This window comes from Tricharina praecox (genome assembly GCF_024521635.1).
Source record: "Tricharina praecox strain CBS 144465 chromosome Unknown BZA05scaffold_8, whole genome shotgun sequence".
Taxonomy (NCBI): Eukaryota; Fungi; Ascomycota; class Pezizomycetes; order Pezizales; family Pyronemataceae; genus Tricharina; species Tricharina praecox.
The window spans coordinates 1,103,069-1,127,054 of NW_026250410.1; the positions used below are offsets into that span (position 1 = coordinate 1,103,069).

Genomic DNA, 23,986 nt, shown 5'->3' on the forward strand with positions numbered 1-23,986 from the left:
CCGGGTGATGATCAGTGATATGCGTGATATGACTACGAGAATTCGCCCCCATCTTATGCGCACCATGTCAATCTTGCCTGTGACTCAATCCCGGATTGACAACCCATCCATCCATCTTCATATCCCTCCATCGTACATACATAACCCATCCTGGGGCGCGCAGGAAGAACCGCAGGAAGAACTACAGTAAGATACACACTGCCGTACCGTAGATAACCGAAGTCGTTCCGTTGCGCGCGTGATCGTATGTAGGTAGAGTAGAGTACATACGAGGGATTTTGGGATGGATGTGGTCCATTGGTAATGGTATCACTCGCCACCCAGGTAGGAAAGTAGTATCGCAGACGGGTTGAGGTCAAGATATTTGAGCCCGTTTGGAACGCTGACGTTCTTAAGCGCTCATTGACCATCTTTGAAGTTTGAGCATTCCAAGCCCTCGTTCTTTCCACTCCAGAGTTGAATAACCAGTCGGAGACGGTATGTACCCAAGTATGCACGGCACATGTGCCTCACGAGTCACCATGAATCCCCACCACCAACTCACCGGCTGACAGCTGCAGCCTGGGAGAACATCCACCAGCCACTTCTGCACCAGCCACTTCTGCACCAGCCACCCACCAAGATCCACTCCGAGTATGCACTCAAGCAAGTACCGGGTATGCAGCGACGACTTCCTTATGCTGCGCAGTCACCAACCTGCACTGCAGCCAATCTCTCACCAATCTGCAGCCAACAGCCCCCATCCCCTGTGGCAGGCACCCAAAGCCAAAAACCAAATGCCAAAACGATCGATCGATCTGTCGGTGCCAAAAAAAAGAAGAAAAAAAAGAGGAGTAGCACACTTTAAGGATGAGTTCTGAATGCGGATGGACGAGATCGCCGTATCGCGGTTCTTCGTCGATCACTCTAGAGGACTATATTCGCCAGTCTGGATGGACGCCGGATGGAGGGCTTCTATGGGCTTCTATGGGCTTCTGTACAGCTGGCGGTACCGTATTCCTTCGTTCTACTGGAGTATATCCATCCATCGTGGGTTATTACTGGCAGGTTTTCTGCGATGGCCCTACTCCCGGGGAGCTGTACCTAGGTTGTTTACGATAGCTGTAGCTGTGAATTCTCGTTTCGCCTTCTTGGGCTTGCCACAGAGTACTTCTTCATAGGCACTTATATTCGCCCAGAACATTGCACATACCAATAGCTCGAATTGATACTTCCCCAAGTTGTTCTGGATAAGTATCATGACAAAAATCCTGTGGAAGGAAGGAAGGATATGCACTGGAGTATCAAAGACTGCGAGTATGCACCTACCTACCTACCTTTCCTCGTTCGTAGTATCCTCCTGGAGTACGTCGTCCACCGGTACTGGTATGTCACCCTCCTCTTCCTCTTCCTCGCCGGGTTCGTTACTATCCTCTCTGGCCAGGTCTTCCTCCTCCTCCTCCTCAATCCCTTCAACTATATCGGTATTCCCACCAGCCCCCCCACCACGACGCTCCTGTTTCCAATACAGCTCTACCACTACGTCAGCGCAGTCCAGTCCACCAGCCCAGCACCCCCCTCCCTCCATCCCAGCGTACTCACCAGCCAACCCCTCCCCAGTACTCGCCTCCTCTATCCCCTTATCCCCCCTCCTCCTCACAAACCTCGGAAACCTGAGACTCAACCCCCTCTCGCCATCCACCAGCCCTTGTCCGGCCGTATACACCGGACTAAGCGACACCTGCGCAAAGGCGATTTCCCAGACCTCGCTTGGCTCGAACCACACATTGGGCTTGATCGCGCTTGGTGCGTCGTAATACGCCTTCCTTTTCGCACTCGTATTCCCCGTCTCGCTACCACCGTCGCCGTCGAGGTCGGGGGCGTAGAACGCCGTGATCTCAGCGTACATCTTGTCCGTGAAGCCGGACATGCATTTACACACTGCCTCGAGCGCGCCGGTAGAGGGGTTCCGAACCGCCAGCAGGATCGGAGACCACCACGCAGCCTTGCGCCCCTGCCCGTGCCAGCCGCCGATGGGGATTAGGTCCAGTGTGTCCGAGGAGCGGGAGTAGTCGGCTTTTACTTTCAGCCAGGACTCGAGACGTTGGGAGGGGGTGTAGGTCGCGAGCAGAGGTTTGTGGCGGGGGCGCGCTGTGGAGGGGACAGTGTCGGCGGCGGTGGAGGGGACGGAGGGGTTGTCCAGGACTTTGACCATCAGGCCTTCGCAACGGGAGGAGAGGGCTGCGGTGAAAAAGCTGCGCACGCGGTCGGAATCGCTGTATACGGCGTCGAGGGATTGCACCAGCGCGAATTTGTGCGGGACCGGCGTGAACATTGTCCGCAGCAGCTCGCGGCGCTCGCGGAGGGAGGTGGAGAGGAGCTCCTGCGCGGGAAGGTAAGTATCTGGTCAGCGCTTCTGGATCAAACGTGTATGAAACCCACTGGGGGACGGACCTGGCCATTCAAGTACATCAGGTCGAAAGCGAAGAGGCAGACCGTGACGGTGACGTTCCCAATGTCGACATTCTTCCTCTCCCTGCCAGCGAGGGTCTGGAACTTCCCCAGCTCGCCCGTGTTGGCATCCACAGCGACCACCTCACCCTCCAGAATAAAGCTCTTCACGCCCTCCCCCCGCACACGCGGAACCAGCGCGACCAGGTCCGGATACTTCCCCGTCATCAGTTCCAGATGTCTACTGAAGATCTCTACCCTTCCGCTCTCGTCGCAGTGGATCTGTGCCCGCTGCCCATCGTACTTATACTCGCACGTGAACTCCCGTCCCCGCAGCTTCACCAGCATCTCGTCCAGGTCCCGCGTGATGCTCCCGAGCATCGGTATGAGCGGCACGTGCAGCGCCATCCCGCACACCCGCGGCAGCGCGTCCACGCCGCCCGAAAGCAGCGCCGGTACAAGGTCGTTGTAGTTCGGCCGCCGCGCAAAACAGCGCTTCAGCGTGTCCTCGGCGCGGGCAAACACTTCGAGCCGCTTCTCCTTCTCCGTCGGGAGCGGGTGCGTATTTGTATCCCGCAGCACGAACGCCCGCGCAAGCGCGATCAGCATCGTTGTCCTCACGGCGCCGATCCGCAGGTGCTGCAGCAGCGTGCGCACGAGGTAGCGGAGCTCCTCGCCGCGGGCGGCCACGAGGAGGCGTTTAACGTGCGTTTCTTTGGCGGCTTGCGAGCCCTTGCCCGATACGGCGGCGAGCTTGACGAGCGTGCTGTATACGCCCGTGATCGTGAGTGGTGCGGGCTGCCCCATGGCCAATGTGCGCTGCGTGGATTTGGCGGAGAAGGCGACGTCGCCTGTGGTTGGGTTAATGGGGTTAGAAAGGGGGGGGGGGAGATGAGACTTGCCTGGGTCCCCGTATTTGTGGTATAGCTTCTTGACGGCTGCGGGTGTGATCCCGCTCGTTTTGATGATCGCCTTGGCGATGGTCGAGCTGCCGATCCCGAGCTCGGTATTTTCGTACGGCGGGCCGATGTCGTTCGTGGTCAGCCATACGGCTGGCAGCAGGGACTCGGGATCCAGCACCATTAGTAGCCGCAAAAGGTTCACCAGTGTGTCTACTATCTTGATGCGGGACCGTGTGGCATTCACCAGTACGAAGGCGTGTGTTAGAAGGCTGTAGGGCGTTCGGCCGTGAGGCCATTCCGTCGTGAGGTGTTGGTAGTCGTTCGGGTTGAAGGTCAGAGGATCATTGTCCAGTGGGATGGCTTCTGTGGTTTTGGAGCTGTTCCCTTCCGTGAGGACCAAGATTCCTACGGCCTTTTTGGACTGTGGTGTTGTCGTTGAAGTCTGTTGATCTCCCTCCTGATCCTCCTCCGATTCTTTGGCAGCTACCTGGCTTGCGGGCTCGGAATTCCTTCTCTCTTGCGAACTACTCCTCTGCCGCTTCGATCCCGCATGGCTACTCAAGCCCCCATTTACCGCCATAGCCTGGTCCTCTTCTCCCCATTCCCAGGCCAATCTTCGAGCAAACTCTTCATCCGTCAACGTCGACGCATCAGCCTCTTCCGAGTGACTGGCCGGTGCTGCGGGCTGTGATGGTAGCGGGACTGATGGTTTCTTCGCAAAAAAGTGGTCCAGAGTTTTCCCCTTGTATGGCGAGCTGGAGCTGGGCGGGTTCTTCTTTCGCTTTTTCGCAGGACTGCTAGATGCCATTGCAAGTGATGTGTTGAGTTGAATGAACGTTGCGAGGTGGAAGCTGTTGTCGTCATGAGTTCCATCAACTAGCTGGGAGCTCAACTGCGGTAGCACCTGCTAGTCAGTAGCTCTGGTCCGGGATCTTCGTCATCGATCGGCCGCATGGTCCGTGGATCGGGACGCTGGTGCCAAATGCTCGAGTTCCCGCCGGACTCCGCGCAACATCCGTGCCCGAGTGCAATTCCGTCCGGATTGCCATCGCGCCGTGTCGTCGATACTGGTTTGTGCCCGCTGTGCCCCGCGGGATCGGCGTCGCTGCCAGGGAAGTGTCGGTTTGTTCGGTTCTTCATACCGTACCGTATTGCATGCGGCCTATCAAGATCATGTAGGTACGAATGCGCGATAGAAGTCTCTATGTAGATAGATACCGCCCGCAGCCAGTGGCGTCGTCGTCCGAGGGACAGCGATTCTCCGTCATCCTCTGGAGCCACTCCGAGCCTAATTGAGCCTAGTAGAGTCCTTGGTCACGTGGTGCAGCAATAGCCGCATTGGTTTATTAATGTGTGAATTAAAAATCGATTTATTTATTCCTTGCCGATTTTCGTTGGCGACTCCGCTTCCGTGTCTGTCTGCCTGTGAGTCGCTATTCTCGTCGTTGCCCCCCTCGCCCCGGCCATCCATTCCATCTCACCCCCCCCCCCCCCCCCCCAACACCCGCCTTGCCTGTTGTCGCCCACTTCCACCATCACCACCCCCCCAAAGCCAAAGACGGCTTGTGGTTGGCTCGTGGGGATAGTGCTGTTCCTACAACGTCACCACCCACCCTCTCCGCCCGCCGCCCGATCGAAACAGCCCTTCTTCCCACCCACCCTCCCACCACCACCACAACCACCACCTCCCGCCAACTGCTGGATGCTACCACCACCTTCCAGCAACTAAAACGTCCGAACGACGCCAACGAAACCCGACATCCCGAACATCTCTTACTCGTTCGAATCGACGCACGCTTGCTTTTCCCGCCCACCTGCCTGCTTGCCTGGCTTTCGCCTTGGCTGTTTTTAACTCTAACGCAACCGTAACGAACGTCCAACCAACTCTATCTCACACCTTCACCTTACTCCCATACTCACCCGTTCATTCACCCAACTCCGGAAGTATTCCCACTCCCCGTATACTGTCCGAGCCCGCCGCTGCCCGCCGCCCGCACACCCCCCCCATCCGCCCCATCTCTGTATTCATACCTCCTCCTCCCCTCCCCTAACATCAGCTGTCTTGTTCCCCTCCCCCCAAAACCCCCTCAAAAACCCCGTACCGAAAAAGCTCTCCTTCAGGCGTGTCGGGTGCGTGCGGAGTGTGAGGGTGAGAGACACCCGCGGAAACAGAGAGAAGAGAGGGATCGAGGGTGACCTCCGCCTCGATTCAGTGCCCCACTATCCCACACCAACTCTCCCCCCAACCCTCCACCCACACAACGCAACCAGCAACCGGAAAAATCCTATCCTTCATACCACCACCACCACTGCCGAAAATATACCCCACAACCACGAATCGAGCCAGCTGCCCAAATCTACCCCCCCCAGAAGCTCCCTTGTTTCTTAGTCACTGTGTAGCCGATACAAACAGCCGTCATGTCGCACCAACAGCAGCAGCACTACGGCTACTGGCAACCTCCCCCTCCGTTCCCTCCTACCCCGGCTGAATATCACCAGTACGCCTTCGCGGACGTGCGTCCACAGCATAACCAGCCCGATTATCCTCCAACTTCCCCCGCCTATTCGCAACAGCCACATCCACAGTACTACCCATATTCGTCGCCACCCGCCCAGCCGCCGCTATCGGTGTCGCAGTCCCAGAATGCCTATCCCGATCCTCGATCTCCCATGCAGGCGAACTTCAGTCCGAACGACATGTACACGCCGATGCCCGGTGCATTTGACTATCAGATCCCCGACATGGCCGGCCTGAATCTCGAGGATCGGCCTCCGTCGCCGCAGTATGTGGGGCGCAGGAGCAAGAGTAAACCTAGGAGCAGGGCGTCGAGCAAGGCATCGAATTCCACGAGGCCGACTTCGAGGGTGGAGCACCGGAGCATGCGTGGAAGGAAGCGGGCAATCGCTCCCCCACCTCCTCCGCCGCCGGGATATAAGCCGCCATCCATCGAGACCGTGGCGAACTCGCCCGTCCTGCTGCCGAGCTTGCCGTCGGAATCGCAGTCGTTGCTGGAAGAGGATGAGCAGTATATGGAGGATTATTTGAGGAGCATCGCTAAGGCAGCTGCTTTTGCCAATGCTAATGCTCAAACGGCGGAACCTCCAAAGTCCAAGAGGGGAAAGTCTAAGAAACGGCCTCAGGTGCCTTTGTTCGCCGTGCCGGAGCAGGACCAGCTCCCGCAGCTGGAGCGCGATCGCACCCCGTATGCTAGCTCTTCGGCTACCACTAGTACGGCTGCGTCATCGCCTCCTCCGGAAAAGTTGCCGCTTGAGCGTGAAAGGAGACAGTACGGGGGAGCCGCTGCGAAACGGGGATCGGATGCGGAGAGCGAGTTACGTGGTAGGAATGGAGGTGGAGGTGGAGGAGGAGGTGGTGGAGGTGGAGGAGGAGGTGGTGGTGGTGGAGGAGGAGGTGGTGGTGATGGTGGATATGCAGGAAGTGATGGACGCCATTCGCCAATTGTGGAATTGGAGCGTGAGAGGCGGCAATACGGTGGTTCTAGCGCTTATACAAATCACCACGAGGACACAGAGCGAGATGGCAGGCAGTATTCTGTTGGCGGCAATGACGCGGATCCAATGCCGCCGGAAGCTGCGCCCCGCAAGCCTCAGCCTTACTCCTTACATCCGGAGGCGGGCTCCCGTCAATCGCAGCATTATTCCGTGCAACCCGAGCCGTCTATGCCCCAGCAGCAGCCGCAGCCGCAGCAGTATTCGGCGCCACCAGAACCGGCTCCTGTGCCGCGTCAATCGCGACCATACGCTATGCCTGCGGAAGTCAACAAGCGCAAATCTCAGCATTTTTCCACACAGCCTGAGGATTACTTAATACCCAAAGAAGCTGCACCGCCGCGTCAATCCCAGCCATATTCCATGCAGCCTGATGCTACTTACTCGATGCCTCCAGAAGCCGCGTCTCGTCAGTCGCAGCCATATTCCATGCATTCGGAACCGGAATATCACTCGCCGCCTCCTCCGGAAGCCGCACCCCGTCAACCGCAGCCGTACTCGATGCACCGGGAGCCAAGCTATGATATGCCCCCGGAAGCCGCATCTCGCCAGTCGCAATCGTATTCCATGCACCCGGAACCGGCATACTCGCCTCCGCCACCAGAAGCTGCTCCTCGCCAATCTCAGCCTTATTCCATGCATTCGGAGCCGGCGTACAGTATGCCCCAGGAAGCTGCACCGTCGCGTCAATCTCAGCCGTATTCGATGCAGCCGGACCCGGCGTATAGTATCCCCGTGGAGACTACGCCCCGTCAGTCGCAACCTTACTCGATGCATAAGGAACCGACCTACGATAAGCCGCAGGAAGCTGCTCGCCAGCCGCTGCCTTACTCCATGCATCAGGAACGTGAGTACTCGCCCCCTCCTCCGGAAGCTGCACCCCGGCAATCGCAACCGTATTCCATGCACCGGGAGCCGAGTTATGACAAGCCGCCGGAGGCTGCTACTCGTCAACCGCAGCCGTACTCCATGCATCAGGAACCGGAATATTCGTCGCCTCCTCTGGAAGCCGCTCCCCGTCAATCTCAGCCGTATTCTATGCAGCCGGACTCGGCGTATAGTATCCCCGTAGAGACTACGCCCCGTCAGTCACAGCCTTACTCGATGCAACCGGACCCAGTGTATTCCAAATCCTCGGAACCTGCGCTCCGTCAGCCGCAGCCTTATGTCGTGCGTTCAGACTCTTACTCGTCGCAGCAATCGTACTCGAAGGCCCCAGAGACTACACCCCGTCAATCGCAGACATATTCAAGCCCGACATCAACGGCATCTAGGCGTGCTAACCAATTCGCCTACTCTTCTGACCGGCCACACTCCCGGGATGATCTGCGGCCGTCGAAGTCACCTGGTGTCACTCAGTCCCCGCGACAGCCTCCTCCACCTCCACCCCCGGAGTCGCCGCATTACACGCACTCACACTCCAGTAGAGTTCCGGAATCGCCGCAATACGCGCAGTCGCAGTCCAGTAGCACTAAATCACAGCACTCGGTGCCTGCAACTTCTCGGTTTGACGCACCGGCTCCAAGCGAACCTGCGCCGCCCTCCCCAACTCAAGACGGTTTTGCGCAGCAGAGTTTGGTTCATCGTCCAACCACTCCATCATCCGAGTATCTGTCCGATCTGATCCCCGCTTGCCCGAAACGTCGGCCAGTTGCTAAAGGTGTTTGGTACGGAGTACCTGGCATTACAAACTTCCACGTTTGCGAGAGGTGCTACGAGCTTCACGTCTACGACACGGCCTTCATAAAGTACTTTTCCGAAATCAAGCTGGCTGATGGTCAGAAGACATTCTGCGCGTTCAATACACCCCGCGTCTTGAACTATGTTTGGCCAAAGACCATCGAGGAAAATGTGTTTGAGATTTTCAAAAGCTACGCCGCGGGCCGATCGTCGATTGGCACCTGTACAGGCATGGATGCCTCGGCCAAGAAGGGTGTGTGGTACACGATCAAGAACAGTCCTCGGGGCGGGTTCATCGCCTGCCAGGCTTGTTATCAGGATGTGATCTTGGCGACTCCGTTTCACGGCTACTTTGGTCCGCTCGAAGCCACCGTTTCCGAAAACACCATCTCATGCCATGTTACTTGGCCCTTCATCGAGGCGCGTTTGCTGAACACGCCGACATCGAGTTGGGACGAGATCCAGCGTGACATTGAGTATAGGCTGCTCAAAGTTCCCGCGTGTCCGGGGGACAAGCTGATCAAGGATACGGGCCGTCGGTGGTGGAAGCCGAAGGGGACAGTGATGCCGCTGTACATCTGCGACTGCTGTTACTGGGACGGCATTTACCCGACGGTTTTCAGTGGCGAGTTCGATCTGGTGGTGCAGAGCCGCAAGCAGGCCTGGTGTTGTGCCATGAGTGGTTACCAACTCAGCACCGTCTGGCAGCATGCTGCGGAGAAGAAGGAATTCAATAACTGGCTGGAAGCCGCCAACGCTGCACTCTCACCGATGTGCCGCTTCGAAGGATCCTCAGGTCAGATCTGGAACGTCTTCAAGGACCCCACCCTGGATGGCTTCGACTTCTGTGAGCGCTGCACGGACGTATTCATCCGTCCCCTGGGCTTCGGCAACCGTCTCGAGAAGCGTCGCTACTCGGCAGAGGAAATCATCAAGTGCGATCTCAACCCCGCGAACGAATACCAGTCCGCGCTCCTCCGTGAACTCGGCGAAGCCGCCGCCTGGCGCGACTTTGGAATCGTCAAGAAGTACCTCAGCCAGCTCGCTCCACAGGTGTACAAGCCGCCGGCGTGCCCGGGTGAGCTCGTCGTCAGCAGGTCCAGGTGGTGGGGCTGTCAGGGCTTCAACGTCTGCGAGGAGTGCTGGCTCGAGCGCGTCAAGTCCAGTCCATTCGCACCCTTCGTCAAAGAATTCGACCTCCAGGGCGAGCCCGAGGAGCTCTCGTGCGATCTCGGAACTCCCGATTGGCGCTACATCTGGCAGAAGCGGTGCGAGCGTAGGGATTTCGATAGCTTCATCGAAGCTATCACCCTCAAGAATAAACTCGACGATGTACGGTTGCAGCGTGTGGAGACGATGGAGGAGATGCGCGAGAAGAGCCGCCGTGGCCTGTTTCCTGACGAGAGGAGGCGCCTTCAGGGCCTGCTCAATATGCTCCAGGAGGAGGAGAGAGATACGACCAATATGCTGGCGGTTTTGACGAGGGTGTAGTTTACTATGGCTTTGTGCTTGTGCTTGTGCTTATGGTGTTTCTTTTCAATTTTATGCTGTTCTTTTTTGTTTATTATTTTACTTTGGGGGGGGGGTCCGGCGTGGCTTTTAAAATATGGATTTGGTTTCTTGTCTTGTCTTGTCTTGTTCTTGTTATTTCGGTGGTGGCGGATGTGCTTTTTTCCGTTGCTTTGCTTGCTTGCTTGTCTATTTGCTTGCTTGCGCGCTTGTGCTTGTATTTTGGGCGTCTGCAGTGTCGTTCCCTTCCTTACTTATTTATGCTTTACTTTATGCTTTATGCTTTACGATTGATGGGATAGGATGGGATTGATGGGATGAGATGGGATTGGTGGGATGGGATGGGATTGGTGTGGGGGTGCTGTGGTGATACCTATTTCTTTTGTGTGTGTGTTGTGCAGTTTGATTTATCTTGTGGAGAGAAACGTGTGTGGTATAGGTGGTATAGGTATGTGGTATTTTTAGATAAACGAGAGATCTATGCACACTGAACACTGGACCGAGCTGCCTATTTGACCGTGAGCCGTGAGACTTGAGGTGTCTTGCGTGATGGATTATGACTGCGACTGGCTAGGTAGGTGGACGAAGCCCATGGCTTTACTGTCTCTGGGTCCGGAGCTGAGGGAGAGTGGGGGAGAGTGAGGGAGAGTGTGAATAGCAGCCCGAAGAACGACAAGTCAGGCCCCCCTCGAAATCAGAACCACATCAGAGCCACACCAGAATCCAGAACCACACTGTACACTGCCACTAGCATAACAATCAAAGGGATAAGCATAACAGTCAAAGGGATACGCCGTGCAGATACGCCGTGCAGATACGCCGTGCAGATACTCCGTGCAGATATACTTAGATAAACGAGAGATCTACGTATATATACTGAACGGAGCTATTCATCCATGAGCCTTGAGGTGCCTTGAGGGGTGAATACGACTGACGATGTACGACGGACTACCTAGGTAGGTAGGTACCTGGTAGGTACTTGGATAGACGAAACTCAGAGCTTTTGACGTCTCTTGGGCGGAGTAGAGGCGGGGGTGAGGGAGAGTGGGGGAGAGTGTGAATGGAGGCTGGAAGGCTGGAGGACTGGGACGGGACGGGATACAAGGCTTGGACTTGGAGCTTGGAAGGGTTGGAATATCCTACTCCACCAGCAGCAAGTATGAATAGCAGCAAGTGTGAATAGCAGCAAGTGAGTGTGAATAGCAGCTCGAAGAACCGTAAATTAGTCTCGTCCTCGACATCAGAACCACACTCCACAACGCCGCTGGCAGATGGGTATCATACGCCGTGCAAATGCATGACAACCATTGATTAGGCAGGTAGAAGTATCTACAGTACAACCAAACCATACCAGAAAACAGTGTCATCCACGATCCACCATGTCCGAACGCAGTAGAAAATCAGAAGAAAACTAGTATAGCACCACCACAACAACAAAGTTCAAACAGTCATTAAGAAAGAGCCATCAAAGAACAACCATCAAGCAACAATCAGAGATAACGATAAGAAACAACCACAACAACCACAACAATTAACACCCTCAGAACTAAGGACGGCAGCCCAAGATTCCGTACCGCAGGCGAGTGTACTAATTCGGCCGGGCAAGCTTGTAGGTTCCGTTCGGCTGACGGTAGATGTGGGACCAGCCATCGGGGGCTCTAGAATCGGCAGCTCTAGTATAGGCAGCTCTAGCATCGAAGGCTCTAGCATTGGCAGCATCGAAGGCTCTAGCATTGGCAGCTCTAGTTTCGGCAGCAATGGCATCATTGAAAGCTTTGGAAGCAGCGGCAGCTCTAGCATTGACAGCACTGGCATTGGCCCTCTGATTTTCTTTCTGTATTTCATTCGTCAGCGCTCCCATCCTCCTTTCTCCTTTACACGCCCAAGCACAAGCACAAGCACAAGCAAAAATGGGATATCATACTTTCTTCTCGGCCTCCCTCTCGGCCTCCCTCACGACGGCATCAGCCCACCTATCCGCCGCCATATTGGCTTCCTTCCTAGCATTTTCGGCGATGATCTTGGCCTTGGCGGCCTCAAAGACCGCCTTGGTGAACCGCTCGATTGCGGCGGGTGGGCTGGGGGGCGCAGCAATGTACTGGTTGTTGTAGAGCATCGGACGCACACTGCCGTCGGAGTACGTCAGCCAGAAGATGTTGCCGGGGACGGGGCGGGCGGGCGCGGGCGGGACGGGGGGGTAGTTGTAGGCCATTGTAGTTATTTTGCGGAAGTCGGAAGTAGATAGAAATGGTTGCGGGTGATGGAAGTGAAGTGTGGGAAGTGTGAGAACTTGTTGAGGTCGTGATAGTGAATGGTCGGAAGATGGGAAGATGGGAAGATGGGAAGATGGGAAGGAAGAAGGAATGAAAGGCGGAAGCTTGAGCATTTTTATGCGAAATCTTTCGAGCACAGCCATTCAAGGCCATGGATGCGAGGTCATGGATGTGAGACCTTTCAATTCGGGCCTGGGCTGTGAGGAAGATCTTTCAAGGGCCTGAATGTGAAGCCTTTCAATTCGGGCCTGGGGTGTTAAAGAGTATTTCGTGCTGTTAGCCTTTGAATGTCCGCCAAATGGCCACAAGGGAATGGTGGCCATAAATTCCAGGTCAAGCCCCGCTTCTTCGTCGGTCATCGAAGTTGTGATTTCCGAGGTTGATGGAAGCGGTATGTCTTTGTGCGAGAACAATTGTTGCTTAAGTTGACCGAACAGCACATTATCTGAGGAATTTACAAACAGAAAAGTCCCTTGACTCGGACTCGGTGTAAGCGGTGTTCTTTCATCATCTCATCGTTCCACCTGCATACCGTAACCCTTTACTTCACCCTGGACGATCCAGCGGGAACTGCACCGTCCGACATGGAACGTTCAGCTTTCCGGGACCGACAGGGCAGGGAAGGATGACGAAAGGATAGAAGGGTTCATAGCGATCACTCGGATCGCATGGGATAAGGGACCAGAGTCTTCTATATAGACGATGCGGGCTGGTCGCCATAGTCTGGTAAATGCCGCATTCGCTAATAGATTGATGTTCTCTCTAGACGATCCGGGCTAGCACTGTATATAGCCCCGAGTCGACGAGGCGAATAGACCATCGCCTTCTCATTGACCTTGTTCCTGTGGGTAACACATACTCTACCATCTACCAGGATGATGGACCCAGTTCCACGGTAGACAACAAAGGCTCACATCACCGCAAAAGACTTGAGATCAAGGGATGCGAATCAGATGGAATCCGCAAGAGCCACCACACTTTGCTATCCTCATCTATTCCTCTCTAGCGTATACCAACGATCACAAAGTTCCTCGGACTCTCCGCATGATCGAACGCCGCCTCCACCCAAGCCTGCTTGCATCCCATCTCTCGGAGAAACAACCACCTATCGGCAACAATGATACTCTCGCATATCCCCGCCGAGTACGCCATCAAGCTCCATACCACGCTCAGTTCCTTCTTCCTATGTTCAAATTTCCGCATGTATTCCGTCGCCTCCTCTTCAGTAACAGTGATTCGATCCTCCCAGCCAAGCTTCTTCACCGCCGCGGCGATGTATGCCGGGAAGGAATCAAAACTCCCCTTCTTGAGCGAGCCGATGACGATGGGTTCGTTCTCGGTGCTGAGTGGGTCTATTAGGCCCCGGTCGATAAAGATGCGCTGCAGCAGGGCACGATAGAAGTGGCGTTCGAAGAAATCGGCACATGTTGCTGCGGTCCAGTTGGCGGGTGCCTGGCAGGCCATCGACCGTGCGGTGATGTTGAGCTTGGTATCTCTCTCCGTGAGTGTGGCGGAGACGGGAAAGCCCTGGGGATCGCCGGCGGTGGCGGTTGCGACCAGCCGTGGATGGGGGTTGCGGAGGTAGGGAGGCTTGAAGGAGGCGCCGCGTTTCTCTGTCAACAGGTTGTAGCAGCACCCAATCAGGGCGACGGCGCGGACCGAAGGGGTGTTGCGAAAAGCGGAGAGGGCGTGGTGGACGAGGTTTCCGCAGGAGTGGAGCGAGGTTAGGAGAAGGGACTTCGGCGTCGAGGAGCCAGAGTCGCCGGGGATATCGGGGATGGCATCGACTACCACGTCGATATTGCCGTCCGATATGAAGGTCTGCACATACTGCAAGCTTCCAACCTTGTGATCATCCACGCATTCGCCGTCTGCACATTCGTGCGCCTGCTTCTTCAGCTTCCTCTGCACGATCCGGTCATACAGTGTATCCAGCGATTTCGCGCCGTCGATATTGACCGTCCTCGACTCGATGCCAACGACATTGTGTCCGTACTTCTTGGCCACCGTTCGGGAGAGATACGCCTGTCCAGAGCCATAATCAATGACATGGCTGATCGCGTATTCTCCGGCATCGGTATCCGTCTCCACATCTCGCACCAAGTCATCCAAGTACGCCGCAAAGTTCTCAACCTACAAACCGGTAACCTCAAGAATAAGAAACCCCTCCGTCCCGATCCGGGTGTGCGAACACACCTCATGTATCTTCTTTGGTTTCATCCCAGCGTTGAGTGCGCGCTCAGTTCCACGCCCAATAGCTCTGATCGTCTGCTCGCTCTTCTCCCTGCGCACGAACCCGCGCTGCAACATGTGCTCGCGCACTTCCCGAATATACGTCTTCAACGTTTCCGGAACATCAGTCGTGAACTCGTCGATCGGCGTGCGCAGGAATAAGTCGAGGACTGTGTCCAGGGACTGTGCGGCGAACCATGAGATCCAATCTGCAGGAAACACAGTATGGTAAATGTCCTTAGGACCGTCCGTTGACTCGGAGTCGCGCGTGAAGAAGTCGAGGATATGGATGCCGCCGCAGAGCGTTTGGAGGAGAGGAGATGTTGTCCAGAAGGCGAGGAGAGAGTCGATGTATTCTTCCGGTGTGCTGGTGGAAAACCGCGGTGAAACCGGGAGTTGCTGCGGCGGTGGCATGGCAACGATCTGTGTATTGGAGATTCCTCTTGTTGCCCCACGTTCTGTTTTTTAGAGGGTTTCAATAAGTGTGGAAGCTAACTAGCGCCGTGTAACATAGGGGCTTGGCAGATGCTCCCACTCTAATTCAACCTCAACTCAACCCAGAAGACGATTCGACTCGACAGACACCATTACCATCTGTTCAGCTCATCTAGCCCAACCTCAACCACTCCTTTACCTCCACGACCATCTACCAGCTCCGCCAGCGATAGGTGACACTCACTGCAACAATGACGACGATAACTCCGCAAGCGACGCAATCGTCTAAGCCGTAATACTCCGTCCCCCACGCGCACGCGTCACGCTTCTCCTCTAACTTCCCGTAGCCCAATCCTTCCCGCCAACTTCTCTGGAAACCAGCCGAAAACAATCCGTCTCTACCCTCTGAGCAACTACACGTTCGGCACGAAAGAGAACCAGCCAGAAGAGGATCCCTCGGTGCTCGCGAGGCTTCACCGCCTACAGGAACACTACGAGCAGCATGGAATGCGCCGGACTTGTGAGGGTGTGCTGGTTTGCCATGAACACTCGCACCCGCATATTCTGATGCTGCAGATTGCCAATGCTTTCTTCAAGCTGTACCTCCTTCTACTTCCAAGCCATCCCCATGCAACCGACGACTAACCTACTATCCTTAGGCCCGGCGATTACCTCCACCACCACGAAGGCGAGCTCGAAGGATTCAAGAACCGACTCAACGAGAGACTAGCGCCGGTGGGCTCCCAGTTCTCTGGTGAGGGTGTAAACGACGAGTGGGAGATTGGTGACACACTGGCCCAGTGGTGGCGCCCGAACTTCGAGACATTCATGTACCCGTTCATTCCAGCACATGTGACGCGCCCGAAGGAGTGCAAGAAGCTGTATTTCATTCAGCTTCCCAGGACGAGTACGGCCCCACCCTATGCTGACCACCGACACGACTACAAGATGCTAACGGAGGTATCGCAGAGGTGCTCTCGGTTCCCAAGAACATGAAACTCCTGGCTGTCCCCCTCTTCGAGCTCTACGACAACACCGCTAGATACGGACCACAACTCAGTGCAATCCCTCACCTTCTGAGCCGCTACAATTTCGAATTCGTCGATGAGAACGGCAACGTCGTGGCGGTCACCCCCGGTGGCCAAGGCAGCGGCGAGGGAGAAGTACCACAGACGAAGGTGTTGGCTGGAGGTGAAAATGGCGACACCAAGGTTGAGAATAGCTAGGTGCAGCCAAAACCTGAGGATGGAGTCAAGCCCGAGGAGGTTGCTGTGAAAGTGGAGGAGCACGATGATGGCGATGAGAAAGAGAAGGTGGGCGAGGTTGTTGACGAGGAGGACGATGGGAAGGAAATGGATTTGTTTTGGGCGGAGTTGTATAAATAATTACGGAATACGCAGAGACGGAGATACTATTACTACTACTATCTACTGCGAATACACATCACTGTACACATCACCGTACACCAAAAGCTGTAGGAAATCGTGATGCTGCTGCCCAGCAGCTCCAGCTATTGTCCGATAACGTAAGATAGAGTAGGTATATGTTCATTCCTATCACACAAAAGACATGATGCTTGGACTCTCACAAAAGCAAGAACTGGAATACGCAATACAATCGATATCATCCAAAGCAAAACCCAAAGCAAAGGCGAAGGCAATACAGGACAAACCCTAAAAATCTACCATACAAGCAAACATTGAACTTCTAAACAAGAACAAAACACTTGAGGCAGCTACATATATGACCCCTCATCAATCAAAGAACCTTCACCTGTAGCTATTACCACACCAACGCGGACCACCATCATAAGTCCTCACCCTCCCGGGCCCGATCCCCCAAGCCCCGCGTCTCTCATCCTCCAACTGCAACTGCCGCCGGAAGTCCTCCTGCCTGCGTAACCTGCGTCTCTGGTCCCGTCGGACCTCTTCATCCCAGCGTCCTCTCTCTGCCACCATTCGCCACGGGGACGAGGACGAGGATGAATAATAGACCGGTGCTGGTGTGTGAAACGGCTGTTGATGGTGGTGATGGTGCTGGTGGCTTTGAAGGACCGCCTGTGGGCCGTGAGAGAATTGGCCATGGAGAGGGGGCCAAATGGGAGCGTTGAGAAAGGTGGGGTAGTGCGGCATTGCGATTTTGTGGTGTTTTTTTGGTGTAAAGATACTGGTTTGGAGTCGGTGTCGAAAGGCAAGTATGTATTTAGAATGATCTGAGAATTGTATTGGTGACTGATGCTGAAATAACGGCTTAGAATGTGGGCTTCGACTAGCCAATTTATACCTGGGAGGAAACCAGTGTACGACATGGAAGGCCTGGGTACCGGTACTCGCCAGCCTTGTGCACATGCAACAACACACCGCCAAACATCAGTGTTTGTCACATATCATGGGCAGGTAGAAATGTGACGAGCCAGCCTTCACTTTCCTCTGACTCATGGTTTGACAGCCTCAAACAACGAAAGATGCACAATACCATTCTCGAAGCAGACAGCCCTGCCGAAAATCTGGAAATTGTGGGCTAACGGACCTTTATTATGATAGTCGGTGAGACGGTGTGTTCTTGTGGTCAATTCCGTTTGGAAGGTCTGTTTGCAATGCGTATGTACAGGTGATAGGAGGGCAAACCGATTTTCGGGATGTCATGTGAGTTGCAAACACTTGAATTGGGGACCTGAGGCATAAAAGGCGGCGGAAGGACAGTGAATCAAGGGCCAAAAACAGCGGCGGAACACTCAGAGTCTTTAAAGAGTTATACCTACCTCCGCATACCTCATCATTATCAGAACCTCTCGGCTCGCAGTGGCATAATCAATATGGTTGCTGTTTGTCAGGATTAGCCTATCATTCTGCTCCTTCAACTTCACCAAGCTCCACCTACCTCGTCACCTACACCATATATCTTCACCGTCATTCCAATCATCGGGGTCCCTAAATATAACGGTTACGGCAGCCATCCTACACAGCCAACAATATTCCACCGGCGGCCGGTAGCCAGTCTTCAAGCTACTACACCATATAGCCCCCCTCGAGATCTCGGTCCATTCGAATCATCCACGATATGACTATTGTCCACCAAATCTATCAATCGATAATTGTCCTTCGGCAGCCATCGGTCCCAACACCGGTACAGGCTCTACCTACTCTATACAAAGATTCAAACCCCAGGCTTTTCTCGGTGTGTATCGGTTGGATGCGATAGGATTCCTACCCTTTGAGTTACCTTAGCCCGCGAAGGACGTCGATGGCCAGCCTACGAGGGTCTACATCCTCGCGGAACGTCAGTCAATGCGGCGCTTGGCTTCCTAATGTTTCCCGTTCGCTCCAAGTCAACATCATAGACTCCTATATAGAAACGGCTCACATTGGGTACTCCAAGGATATCCAGCCGGAATGAGCCGATCTTTCCCATATAAATTCCACGGTAACCACAATCCGCACAATGGCTGTTCCCAACAATCATCGCCACGGAAAAACGTGAGAATCGCTACCGCTCCAGCAGCCGTTTCAACATCCCGATGGTGAGGAACGACACGGCGTGGCAGGACACCCAGCTATCATGCTCATCACCATTGTGAACGGCCCTACCATCCATATACCGGCGGACCACCTCATCGATGTACAATGCGGGATACACCTTCAAGCGCATCACATCCAACTACCTAAATGACGAGGCACGTACGATGCCATCATATAAGAAGCCCTCGCGACCCATGAGACGGCCACCAGGCACAACAACGATAGCGAGCACCATAAACCGTCGATTGATTAACACGACCACAAATTGGGAGACGGTCGTTCACCATTGCCAAGATTCCCGTGAATCGGTGCCGAGGATGATGTGCGGCTTCTATAGTAACCAGCCAATCATGAAGCACCTACCATCAACCAGCGTGCCTCCATATACCATACCACCATTTCGCACATCTCACCACGGTACTGGACTCATGAATCTATATACTTCTTATATATACGCCCGCATCCTTCCCACGCTATCAGCCATGGCCACCCCCTATTCAGCGGGACGGATAGTGAGATCTAGTTGAACGACGGGCTCTCGCTATAAGGATCCTTCCACATTTCACCTATGGTAATATCTTATAGCGTGGGTGTGGAGCCTGCCATCGCTGGGAAAGTCTTCTGAGGTGGTTGTCACCGCCAGACTCCGCTGCCAGACGGCGACAAATAGAGTACCGAAGCCATCATATAGATGGTAGGCCCGCCTGTCTCATGAACCATCGCAAGATTTGCGGTGATGTCAGAGTATATACACCTGGCTCGAGATATCTACACCCTCGCGAACGGTAACCACCTAATTGCGTCGCTAGACCTGATTACAGCTTTATATAATTGGCATGCTGAGGAAGGATTCACCACGGCCTCGGATCAACAGCGTCATAAGTCGTACCTATACGTGTCCACTCACCACGCCAGCAACCACTACAACCAGCGTAGGCTGTGTACGGGTGATAAGTACTCCCATCTCTACGAGAAGTTCTACGTATAGATCTGCCCCGACTGCGGGCGTACAAGACGACGATGGCGCCTTCCACCAAATCCGCCAGAACATACGGTTCCAGCAATGAATCCAAACCCATATATTTACACGAGTCCCACCACCTACGTCAACCACATACACACACACCGCTACTACCTACAACTATACCTTCGCTAGCAAGGAATAGTCAAAGCCCGATATATTTTACACAAATTCCACCACCTACGTCAACGGTACCCCTATACACACAGACACACAGACACACACACAGCCACTACTAGTACAACTATACCTCCACCATTATCCTCCACAGAACATCACCAAGAGACACGGCGTGGTGCCACCATTGCACGGACAGGTCAGGGCAGGTCAGAGACTTTCCGCCAGAGGTTAGAGTCTGGAGCTATAACCGGACACGGGACTCCGGCTGGGTCTACGCCGCCAAGAAGCTACATCTTCTTCTTCTTCCAATGGCGAACTTCACCGACGAAGATTCGACATTTCGCGCCGGAGGGATTGGGCGATCGAGGAGACTTGGGCAACCGTGGCACCTAGCAGCTAATCCGCGTCTACGTCCGCAGCCGATTCAGAAGCCGGTCGAATCGATATCGGCTGGCATCGGCTGGTATATATCGAAATGAAAGTTCAGGTAGATCAGATTCCTCAGCCGCCAGCGCGGGGGGATGGTTGCTGACGAGGTCAACACATGCGGGTCTACGGAGTTTGTTGTAGTTGGACAACGAACGGTGGATATGTTTCTTTTTTGTTTAATTATCAGTACATTCGACCTTAGTACTCTATACCATGGCAGATTACACATGCTTATCCACTCGGCAGTCCCCGACCGCTGGAAGCGATCTTGGCCGCGAGCTCTATACCGGTTCCCTGCTGCTCTCTACCTAGCCCTCCCTTGGACAACGAAAGGTGGCAACTCGGTCGAGTAGTCCAGACCAGACCACGACTTCACGATGACCTACCTAAGAGAAGAGTGAGGAGGAGTGACGAGAACATGCATATCCGGACTCCGGAGCAGATTATGGTTTCCCATATATACGGCCTACGACGAACGAGAACAAGAACCACGCCAATTTAGCCTACCAGCAGCAGAATACACACAACGGAGGATACTGGCGTGGACAAGAGCCCATGTCACGCACATCAACACATCGGCAAATTGCTGCAACCCCCGCCATCCACGGGCCACATTCACACATTCTCGACACGGGAAGAAGAGAAAGAACTCCTTCCACAAGACCACTATATATAATTTAGCGGGACGGAGAGTGAAATCCGGTTGAACGACAGGCTCTTGCCACAAGCTTCTCACATTCCATCCGCAGCAACATCTTATAGCGTGGGTGCTGAGATTGCAGTCGCCGGGAAGGTCTTCCAAGGCGGTTGTCACCACCAATCTACATTCCCGACGGGGACAACACCGAAGCCACCATATACCTAGACGTCTGTATACCCGACTGTCTCACGAACCATCACAAAATTCGCGGCGATGGGGGAATATTCATCCTAGTGAACGGAAACCACCCGATGGCCTCGCCAGACCTGATTACAGCTATATATAATTGGCATGCTGAGGAAGGATGCAGTACAGGCTCGAATGTACGGCCTTACAAGTCGTACTACGTGTCCACTGATCACACTTTCAACCACCACAACCAGTGTGGGCTTTGTACGGGTGATCATATTACTCCGAGTCCCATCCGTACGAGAAGATCTACGTATAGATCTGCCCCGACTACGGACGTACACGATCACGCCAAGAATGACCCCTCCCACCAAATCAGCCAGAAAATATGGTAGGAGCAATGAATCTAAATCCAATATATTTACACAAATCCCACTACGTACCTACGTCAGCCCTATAGACAAGACTACTCCTACAATTACACTTTCGCTGGCAATAAATCAAAATCCGATATATCTACAGAAATACCACCACCTACGTCAACCCTTATACACACAGCCACACAGACGCAAGCACAGCTACTACTAGTACAACTATACCTCAACCATTATCCTCCACAGAACAGCGCCGGGAGACCGTGGAGCTACTATCGAACGGGCAGGGCAGGGCAGAGACTTTTCGCCGGAGGCTGGAGGCTGGAGGCTGGAGGCTGGAGCCAAAACAGGACACGGGAATCTAGCTGGGTCTACGTCGCCAAGAAGCTACTACTTCTTCTTCCAATGGTGAACGTCACCGACGAAGATTCGGCATTTCGCGCCGGAGGGATTGGGCGATCGAGGAGATTTGGGCAACCGTCGCACCTAGCAGCTAATCCAAGCCCACGTCCGCAGCCGAGTCAGAAGCCGGTGGAATCTGTATCGGCTGGCATCGGCTGGTATCATGAAGGTTTAGATAGATCAGATTCCCCAGCCGCCAGCGCGGGGGGGATGATTCCTGATGAAGTCAACACCTGCGGGTCCGCGAACTCGAATTTGTTGCATTTGGACGACAAAAGGTGGATATGTTTCTTTTTTGGTTTAATTACTCTATACCATGGTAGATTACACATGCTTCTCCACCCGTCAATCCCCGACCGCTGGCCGCGAGCTTTGCCGCGAGCTCTATACCGGTTCCCTGCTGCTCTCCTCCTAGCCCTCCCTTGAACAACGAAAGGTGAGAACTTGGTCTCGCAGTCTAGACTAGACCACGAGAACCTACCTTAGAGAAGAGTGATGAGGAGTCATGAGGAATTGTGACGCATATCCGGACTCCGGAGAAGATTATTTTCCCCCATATATATACGGCCCACGACGAACGAGAACAAGAACCACGCCGATCCAGCCTACCAGCAGCAGAAGAAACACAGCGGAGGATAGTGGCGTGGACAGGAGGCCATTTCACGCACATCAACACATCGGCAAATGGCTGCAACCGCCGCCATTCATCATGGGCCACATTCTCGAGACGGGACGAAGAGGAAGAACTCATTCGACAAGACCATCTATATATATACAACAATTTCAATAGCCCTACATGGACCTTGTACCTCGCTGTAGCTCTGGCTTGCATGGTCGACGATCACGAGGGGCAGCAAGCATGCCTACCGTACCTAGCTACTTCTGTACCGCCCAATGGCTCACAGCAATACGTCGTGATATGATTCACTGCGGAGCGATACCATCATACAGTAGACCGGATGTCTCGACAAACCATTCCTGTCGAGTTGCTCCAATATCGGCGGTCAAACCAACTGTACCTACATCTTTTGCTCCCGATCTGAGGGATGTGCACTGACCGTCTCTTGCATCATGCCGCGATAATGGATTTACAGTAATTTTCTGTGGACTAGTTACGGATCGGTAGCCGTGTTGGCTGTGTGGGCACTGCACATAGGCCTTGACAGTCGTCGGTCAGCGTGGCCTCTTGCACACGAGGTCTACGTAATGATTTCTAGACGGAGGATCAAAAATTCATATGTACGATGACCGTCGAGAGTATCTACATTCACACAATTCTTCCATTCATATCACCTTCCTAATAAATAGCTCCTTCCCACCATCCAATAAAATAAGTGAGACACAATTGGTTCCGTACTTCATGTCTCGGCGGATGGTGTCGACCTCCACGCGAGCCCCCGCCAAAGCGATTATTCAATCTCTTCCGCTGCTCTTAAAGTTGAACATGTTGATGAAATCAACAATCATCCACCTATCCTAGCCATCTCAAATCCAACCAACAAAACACAATACAGACAACCATCATCCACCCATCCTAGCTATCTCAAATCCAACCAACAAAATACAATAAAAACAACGGACATTCAGAATCACGCGTATGGCCTGATCGCCCCCGACACCAGCCCCCAAAATGCGCCCCGTAAACGAATTGATTATGGTCCCAACGGGGGCTTTCCTGAATTAATTATTTTGCAAGGGTATTGGTTGAACGGCTGCTTTGACTTTAGCGCCCTTGGTGATGGCATTCTTGAGCGATCCGACCGCTCATCGGAGGAAAGTTCGCAAGACAAGGATTGGTCGAACGGCTGCTTGGCGGCGGAGGAACGTTGCCGAGCTTTGAAGGGCGCCTCAGGCCTAGTTGTAGGGACTGAACCAGGAGGAGGCTAGAGCTGTTCAAGAGATTGACTCTCGGTCGGCGGAGGTTCAGCGGGCCCAAAGTGCTGGCCGTCAGTTGTTCAGCGGGCCCTTATATCATGATCCATATTTCCGTTCTCACCCGGGCACAGCATACATTATGATCCAGATCTCGGTTCTCATCCGGGCACTTCGCAAATCATGATCCAACTCTCGAAACTCTCAGAGATACCCTCAACGCCTATGGTGGCGGCGGTATCACACATTGATCCGCAGCAGTGATACTTGGTGATTTCTCAGGGGTCTGCGTTGAACGGGGCGGGTCGTTCGGGGTCTTGTGAATAGGCGCGAAGGATACGTTCTTCGTATTAACTATTTTTCGTTTCTGTAGGCGGGGATTGGATCGTTGTTTGGAATCGAACGGCGGAGTGAATTCGAGAGTGCGCAGTGGAAATGTGTAGTAACGCG

At 54.1% G+C, this 23,986-nt stretch overlaps 5 protein-coding genes across 5 annotated transcripts; 2 read left to right on the plus strand and 3 right to left on the minus strand.

The window, feature by feature from the left end:
• Positions 1 to 1,065: 1,065 nt before the first annotated feature.
• BZA05DRAFT_468055 (DNA ligase 1) lies at positions 1,066 to 4,140 on the minus strand (the record flags this gene model as incomplete). Its single annotated transcript, XM_051487834.1, has 3 exons — positions 1,066 to 1,512; positions 1,582 to 2,362; positions 2,434 to 4,140. The coding sequence occupies 3 exons, from the start codon at positions 4,138 to 4,140 to the stop codon at positions 1,313 to 1,315; spliced, it is 2,688 nt and encodes an 895-aa protein (XP_051340937.1). The 3' UTR covers positions 1,066 to 1,312.
• A 2,553-nt stretch (positions 4,141 to 6,693) lies between these two features.
• Positions 6,694 to 10,139, plus strand: BZA05DRAFT_394219 (uncharacterized protein). Its single transcript, XM_051483305.1, has one exon. It carries the CDS (start codon positions 6,912 to 6,914, stop codon positions 10,011 to 10,013), a length of 3,102 nt encoding a protein of 1,033 aa, XP_051340938.1. The 5' UTR covers positions 6,694 to 6,911; the 3' UTR covers positions 10,014 to 10,139.
• Positions 10,140 to 11,453: 1,314 nt separating this feature from the next.
• BZA05DRAFT_435421 (uncharacterized protein) lies at positions 11,454 to 12,243 on the minus strand (the record flags this gene model as incomplete). The annotated part of the gene is made up of 2 exons (XM_051486366.1): positions 11,454 to 11,865; positions 11,956 to 12,243. The coding sequence occupies 2 exons, from the start codon at positions 12,241 to 12,243 to the stop codon at positions 11,620 to 11,622; spliced, it is 534 nt and encodes a 177-aa protein (XP_051340939.1). The 3' UTR covers positions 11,454 to 11,619.
• A 944-nt stretch (positions 12,244 to 13,187) lies between these two features.
• Positions 13,188 to 15,049, minus strand: BZA05DRAFT_394224 (methyltransferase domain-containing protein). Its single transcript, XM_051483306.1, has 2 exons — positions 14,501 to 15,049; positions 13,188 to 14,437 (listed from the first exon to the last, which is right to left on the minus strand). Exons 1-2 carry the CDS (start codon positions 14,948 to 14,950, stop codon positions 13,307 to 13,309), a joined length of 1,581 nt encoding a protein of 526 aa, XP_051340940.1. The 5' UTR covers positions 14,951 to 15,049; the 3' UTR covers positions 13,188 to 13,306.
• Positions 15,050 to 15,101: 52 nt separating this feature from the next.
• On the plus strand, positions 15,102 to 16,510 carry BZA05DRAFT_394225 (nucleotide hydrolase-domain-containing protein). The gene is made up of 4 exons (XM_051483307.1): positions 15,102 to 15,263; positions 15,319 to 15,570; positions 15,631 to 15,878; positions 15,941 to 16,510. Exons 1-4 carry the CDS (start codon positions 15,223 to 15,225, stop codon positions 16,195 to 16,197), a joined length of 798 nt encoding a protein of 265 aa, XP_051340941.1. The 5' UTR covers positions 15,102 to 15,222; the 3' UTR covers positions 16,198 to 16,510.
• The last annotated feature ends 7,476 nt before the right edge of the window (positions 16,511 to 23,986 follow it).

What these genes read in the sequence shown, in the direction of transcription:
- BZA05DRAFT_394225 (XM_051483307.1), top strand. Translation starts at nt 15,223, where the DNA reads ATGACGACGATAACTCCGCAAGCGACGCAATCGTCTAAGCC. An exon ending in GCGACGCAATCGTCTAAGCC is followed by an intron (nt 15,264 to 15,318) that starts GTAATACTCCGT and finishes AACTTCCCGTAG; the next exon opens with CCCAATCCTTCCCGCCAACT. An exon ending in CATTCAGCTTCCCAGGACGA is followed by an intron (nt 15,879 to 15,940) that starts GTACGGCCCCAC and finishes GAGGTATCGCAG; the next exon opens with AGGTGCTCTCGGTTCCCAAG.
- BZA05DRAFT_394224 (XM_051483306.1), bottom strand. Translation starts at nt 14,950, where the DNA reads ATGCCACCGCCGCAGCAACTCCCGGTTTCACCGCGGTTTTCCACCAGC. An exon ending in AACCAAAGAAGATACATGAG is followed by an intron (nt 14,438 to 14,500) that starts GTGTGTTCGCAC and finishes ACCGGTTTGTAG; the next exon opens with GTTGAGAACTTTGCGGCGTA.
- BZA05DRAFT_394219 (XM_051483305.1), top strand. Translation starts at nt 6,912, where the DNA reads ATGCCGCCGGAAGCTGCGCCCCGCAAGCCTCAGCCTTACTCCTTACAT.